This window comes from Sinocyclocheilus anshuiensis, unplaced genomic scaffold (assembly GCF_001515605.1).
Source record: "Sinocyclocheilus anshuiensis isolate Anshui unplaced genomic scaffold, SAMN03320099.WGS_v1.1 scaffold176, whole genome shotgun sequence".
Taxonomy (NCBI): domain Eukaryota; kingdom Metazoa; phylum Chordata; class Actinopteri; order Cypriniformes; family Cyprinidae; genus Sinocyclocheilus; species Sinocyclocheilus anshuiensis.
The window spans coordinates 364,491-370,719 of NW_015555723.1; the positions used below are offsets into that span (position 1 = coordinate 364,491).

Below are 6,229 nucleotides of genomic sequence, written 5' to 3' on the forward strand. Positions count from 1 at the left end.
AAGCTTGTTTGTTTCTTCTATGTATGTATATGTAAATATATATATATATATATATATATATACGCACACACATTGGAAACTAAGCTAATAGAATTTCAGAAGTTACTCAGGTAAATGCCATTTAACTTTTTAAAGCTTGTCAAACTTTTTGTGTGTGTGTGTTGTGAGTGAGTGAGTGAGTGAGTGAGTGTGTGCGTGCGTGCGACCGAGCGAGCGTGCGTGCGTGCGTGCGTGTGTGAGTGAGTGAGTGAGTGAGTGAGACCAGTGTTACTATGGCTCCAGTGCTCACATTTTTGTAACCATGATATATTTATGGTTGACGACTTCATTGGTGAGGACTTTATTGTATTCAATAAATCCACTATTGTTTCCTTTTATTTCTTTTTTGTTTTGTTTTGCAAAGTAAATGTACATTTTAATAGAAATGAAGTTAATCCCATACAATATATCAAGCCATACAGAGTGAATAAACACTCGGTTTTCTTAATGTGTCAATAAAAACCACTGGAAGTAGTTTAGTGATTGTATTTTAATTTTTTTTATAGTGAATGCCATTATTTATATAAATAAATATGTGGCTTTCAGTTTGTCAGCTTTACATGCTGTTGTAAAGAGTACAGTAGTAACAAGTTATTTTAAAATATTCACTCAACTTTATTATAATTATTGTTATTGTTGTTAAAACGACTCTTATTTATGGATAGAGTGAGATAAGGTCGTTTTTTACAATGATAAAGAACGATTAATGGGAACCAATGTTTTCAGCGTCATTGAGTTGCGTCGGATGTTATTCAGTGAAACACCCACTGAAGGCGGCCTTGTGTGCAATGCTGGACTGTAGTGTCCGTGTCAACCTATATCATTTCTGCATTGTGTTTTAGAAGATGGTAAGATTGCGCTTTACTATGAATGCTGAACTTTACGAAAAGCCGTTTTTAATCCTTATATTTTAGTTTATATATTGTATAGAATACATTAGTTGAACGCGTTATCTGTTTTATGTTAGCATTGTAGTGGAGTAACAACGTTACTCTGGCCAAATTACAGTTAGTGAAATATTTGATATTCTGTGGTAGGCTTACCTTTAAGCAGTGTGAGATAATTATTTGCATTCGAATTGAGTAATTATGAACTCTATATTAAGAACTAATCTAATGATTAATGATGTAATTGTACTATATTAATGAGCTGAACTCTTTCGTCTTCTCGCAGGCTGTTACTCTGCACACAGAACTCGGTGATTTCAAAATAGAGTTGTTTTGTGAGAAGGCCCCGAAAACCTGTGAAGTAAGGCACTTGTTTCCAGCACACAAATTCAATAGGCAATATAATTTTGTTCATACGTTAATTCTAATTTTTATTTTCCCCATAGAATTTTATTGCACTGTGCGCTAGTGGGTTTTACAATGGATGTATTTTTCATCGAAACATAAAGGGCTTTATGGTTCAGACTGGAGACCCAACAGGTAACTGATCCTGGATTTCTTTTCTTACCTCAAACCCAAGTCTCTCAGCTTTAGTTTTTAGCTCGTAAAGTTGTAAAATGAGTGAATGCTAGGTTCATGTTTTGAATTTTACTTTGAATTTGGTTGATTTATAAAAATCGTTTTTTCCCTCAGGTACAGGCAAAGGAGGGACCAGCATTTGGGGAAGAAAGTTTGAAGATGAATTCAGTGAACATCTGAAAGTATGTATTGATATTGAAGTATTATAATGTTTTGTACATTATTATACTTAAAAAAAAAAAAACATGAACTTGAAAACTTGTATTAAAGTTAGACATGAGTTTGAATTTTAAGGCATGCATTTTAATATTAAAGTTGCAAGAGTGAAAACTTGAGGATCAACTTTCACAGTTGCTTATGACTTGAATTGATGATGTATGCAAGGTTCAAGTTGCTGCTGCTTTTCGTTGCAGTGTTTTTCTTACAACATCAGCCTATGTTGCAAGAAAACCTCTTATTAAACATCTAGTCTGTGCAAAAAGAATATTTAACATCCCCAGTATCTGGTATTCAAGTTAATCATGTCTGGATCAAACTGACTTGCACAGCAATTAAAAAATCTCTTTAGTCTTATCTAACTTGATCTTTCTTTTAATGTCTGTGTAATGTAGCACAATGTCCGGGGCGTGGTGGCAATGGCAAATAATGGACCAAACACAAATGCATCACAGTTCTTCTTTACATATGCAAAACAGCCTCACTTGGACATGAAGTACACGGTTTTTGGAAAGTATGTTTATTTTATTTATTTATTGTTGTTGTTGTTGTTAATGACCTCCCTTTTGGTAGTGTGTTTTATTTAAAATTTTTCTTGTGATTTTCTGTTATAATTGTATTGATGGTAATGAATTGTAACAAGCTTATTCTCTGTTACAGAATTATAGATGGACTAGAAACTCTGGATGAACTAGAGAAAGTCCCTGTGAATGAAAAGACTTTCCGTCCTCTTAATGATGTCCATATTAAGGATGTTACTATCCATGCCAACCCATTTGCTGGTTGATTGATTTCATTGCGAAACATTCATAATGCCTTGTGTTGTAAATATAATTTTTTTTTTTTTTTTAGTTTCGTGCTGTTTCATAAATTTGTACACACTGACTTGACTCTGTTTTCCCCATAATATCTTGCATTGCGTTTTAAATGTATGGTATTTTTAATTAAAATAATAATAATAAATAAGCCATTGTACTTAGACAAATAAATATTTTCAATGAATTGATAGAATTTCTCATTGTTTTCTGAAGTGGTTTCAATATAATTTGCATTTATTCTGCATTTTCTATGTATGAACTACGATTTTGAAAGGCAGAAAATTAGGACTACAATTTTGAAATCATTATTAGTGACCCGGAAATATAAGCAAACACACCTGTATTTTAAATAAAATAACTGAAATCCGGAGAAGGGTATACCTGCAGCCTGGAGATCTCCAAATGGAGGCGGGAACTCCAAAACGGGTTGGGAGCTCCAAAATAGGGCGTGGCTTCCTCCTATTGACAGACAGGCACATGACACGCATGAACAATTTTCCCCCCCAATCCACTTCAGTGCAAACTCCGCCCCACAGCTGATTCTAAAGTTTTTATTGGTTGTGTCAATTAAAGTGTTGATTTCCTACACTATACTACAAAAAATGCTAACCCGTAAACCTACCCCACACCTGACCCTAACCTTAACCAGTGAAATTGACTGCACGGCGGGATTGGCGTTGAATAGCGTGGTAAAGAAAGATGCAGTTCAGGAGATAAACCGTTAATAAGATTATGCGATATGAGACTGTTCCGTAACTCCCCAACCGGACCTCACCGGACAATGGCACCTTTTTAGTTACACCCAACGTCACTACCTCCTCCTACCCTGCAAATTTCGAGCCCCGGGACGCCCCCGTTGCTTGGAACAAAGCGATAGAGTATGACATTCTAATTTATTGAGATGCACCTGTATACCTACTTGGGAATCCTCGCTATGGGCAGTATAGAGACAACAGATATGGCCCAGTTTGACAAGCTCATGTCTGCAGGTAAAATATAATTTGTTTAAGTTAGGGAATGTGCACTGGATTCAACAGATCAGGGTTTTTTAATCATTTAGATGCTGCAGACACTTAAATATGAACATCCTCGTATGAGGGACTCCCATCCCACAACATAAAATGTAAAATTACATGTAGTTTCTTGTATGAAGACCCAACTTATACTGTAAAATAGTATGTTTATGTTTTTATCTATAAATATGAAATATAAATACTATTAATATTATAAATATGTATAAACAGTTTTTTGAAAATGTTTTTTTAAGTTACATTACATCTTTTCCTACTTATACCGAACTGTTAAATGTATTATTTATTTATCTATCTATTCATTTATTTACTTATTTTAATCAAATTTTTATTTCTACATTTTTTCTTTTTTTTCACACTGTATTTAAATTTTTTACACCTTTTTTTTTTTACTTTTCCATGGATCCATAGCATGCCCTTGCAGCCCACTGGGTGCAATAGATAAGGATTAAAAAAATGTGGGTATTTGTTTTTATAAGGACAGGAAAACAAGATTTGACACTTTCTCTTTTCTTTCAGATCATCTCACTCATCTCTGTGTGCCACATCTCATCAAAACAAAAGGCTCGATTGTGAGTGTGTCCAGTGTGAATGGGCAGCGATCAGTGAGTTTGATGAGTTTATACATCAGTAGCAAATGAGCCATAAAACAAATACTAAATAATTGTTCATTGTTTTATTCTTGTAGGTCCTGGTTGATCTTCTTGCACATTTTTTTGTCTGTTATAGTTTCCTGGTGTACTAGCCTACTGTATGTCCAAATCAGCCATCGACCAGTTCACACGCTGTGTTACTCTTGGTAAGGTGATATCTCAAGAGCCTCTAATGCTATTTACAGGAGACCAGAGCTATTTGTCACATAGGGAAGTTGTCTTGAATCAAAAGTCCAGTTAACACAAGTTTTATTTTATCAAATGAAGGTAGATTTTAACTATAATGTTGAACTGTATTCCCAAGAAAAGGGTATTTGCTTTATAAATTTCCTTTTGGGGCAAGTTGTCACACGTGTTTCATATTCAATATTATAAGATAAACGTAAGATATACATATACTAATTACAATATCTGTTGGCCAGAACAATGGTTTGGCATATTGCCTTATACATTTTTGCTCTTTCATTTGCTTTGAATTGTTTGGTTTTAGTATTGTTTCACTGTTTTACTTTAGCTGAAAAGCCTATAATAGACTGTTTAATAGCAGATTCCATTGTGATTCCAGTTTACCCAATGAAGAGTGATTCTGCTATTGGCGCATTAATGGCAGAAATTAATAGAGTTTTTAATCAATTTTATGTCCTTTTGCAGAAATTGAATTTCAAAAATAAACCTGCCCTGAGAAATGTACCGGAGTAAAAAGTGTGACAACTAGCCCCGGTCTCCTTTACCATTTGTAATTCATGCAAAGGTGAATGCATGAATTGGGTATTATTACTCTACAAAACAAGTGTTTTTTTATTTGTAGTCTTATTTTAATTGTAGAGTTGGCATCAAAGCAAGTACGTGTCAATGCAGTATGGTAAGTGTATTTCTGTTGTTTTACATGCCACAGACTTGTTACATTGAGGTAATACAAAATGCTTTTGTTTTAATAGCCCAGGAGTAATTATAACAGAAGTTCACAAGCGTGCAGGACTTGATGAGGACCAGTATGCTCAGGTGATGAGTGAAGATCAAATGCTTTATCTAATGTTCATTTGTGACCCTGGACCACAAAACCAGTCATAAGGGTCAATTTTTCGAAATTGAGATTTATACACAGTGTTGGGAAGGTTACTTTGGAAATTTAATAGGTTAAAGATGACAAGTTACCCTACTTAAAATGTAATAAGTAGTGTAACTTTTCAATTACTTTATTAAAGTAATGTAACTGATTACATTTGATTACTTTTTGATTACTTTTCTAAATTTCTAATGTTTTCAACTGTTTATCATTTTCAAACATTCAAACCAGGCAGGGTTAACCTTACAGTAGTACTCAACACTGATTACGGTCACACTTACGAAATCCTTCATCACTTGAAATAAGATTATATTTCAGTTTTAAAGTAGACATAGGATGCAAAATTCACTTTTACATGGTGTTTGCATATAATAATTTACACATTTAGCAGACACTTTTATCCAAAGCAACTTACAGTGCATTCACCAGTATGTGTGTTCCCTGGGAATCAAACCCACAACCTTTTGCGCTGCTAACGCAATGCTCTACCACTGAGCCACAGGAACATTAATATAAATAAGCACATAAATGTATGTTAGCAGTGTGTGGACACAACCACCCTACAATGATAAAAATCCATTCACTCCTTTTTTTAATCCCACAAAATCTTAAACAGTCTCAATTATCAAGCCGTGTAGATTTTCTGAGCAGTATGATGTCATATTGTTCAGGCCCCGCCCACATTGTTCGTAATCCAGCTGCACCTCCAGAAGAAGTAAGTCTAACACATTACATTTTTTATGATTATTTGCAAATCGCCTTTGCTCTTCCATGGAAGAAAGGGGCGGGTGAGCAGAGCTCATTAGCATTTAAAGGGACATGCCCCAAAATGAGTCGCTGTGAACAGAGCAAGGTAAAAAGGGTTTTGTTTTACACAACCACTGAGGAACTTTAACCAAAGTATGTTGCAGACCGTTCATGAAGACCCTAAAGAATCATA

General features: G+C 34.5%; 2 protein-coding genes across 2 annotated transcripts in view; both read left to right on the top strand.

Moving 5' to 3' along the window:
* The first annotated feature begins 761 nt into the window (after positions 1–761).
* On the top strand, positions 762–2,671 carry ppil3 (peptidylprolyl isomerase (cyclophilin)-like 3). Its single transcript, XM_016465818.1, has 6 exons — positions 762–887; positions 1,213–1,287; positions 1,373–1,466; positions 1,620–1,687; positions 2,117–2,235; positions 2,382–2,671. Exons 1-6 carry the CDS (start codon positions 885–887, stop codon positions 2,506–2,508), a joined length of 486 nt encoding a protein of 161 aa, XP_016321304.1. The 5' UTR covers positions 762–884; the 3' UTR covers positions 2,509–2,671.
* A 769-nt stretch (positions 2,672–3,440) lies between these two features.
* Positions 3,441–6,229, top strand: part of LOC107672523 (L-xylulose reductase-like) — a 9,957-nt gene continuing 7,168 nt past the window's right edge. The window contains 5 exon segments of the mRNA XM_016465753.1: positions 3,441–3,558; positions 4,090–4,175; positions 4,300–4,369; positions 5,049–5,085; positions 5,162–5,225. Coding sequence (XP_016321239.1) covers positions 3,441–3,558; positions 4,090–4,175; positions 4,300–4,369; positions 5,049–5,085; positions 5,162–5,225 — 375 coding nt within the window.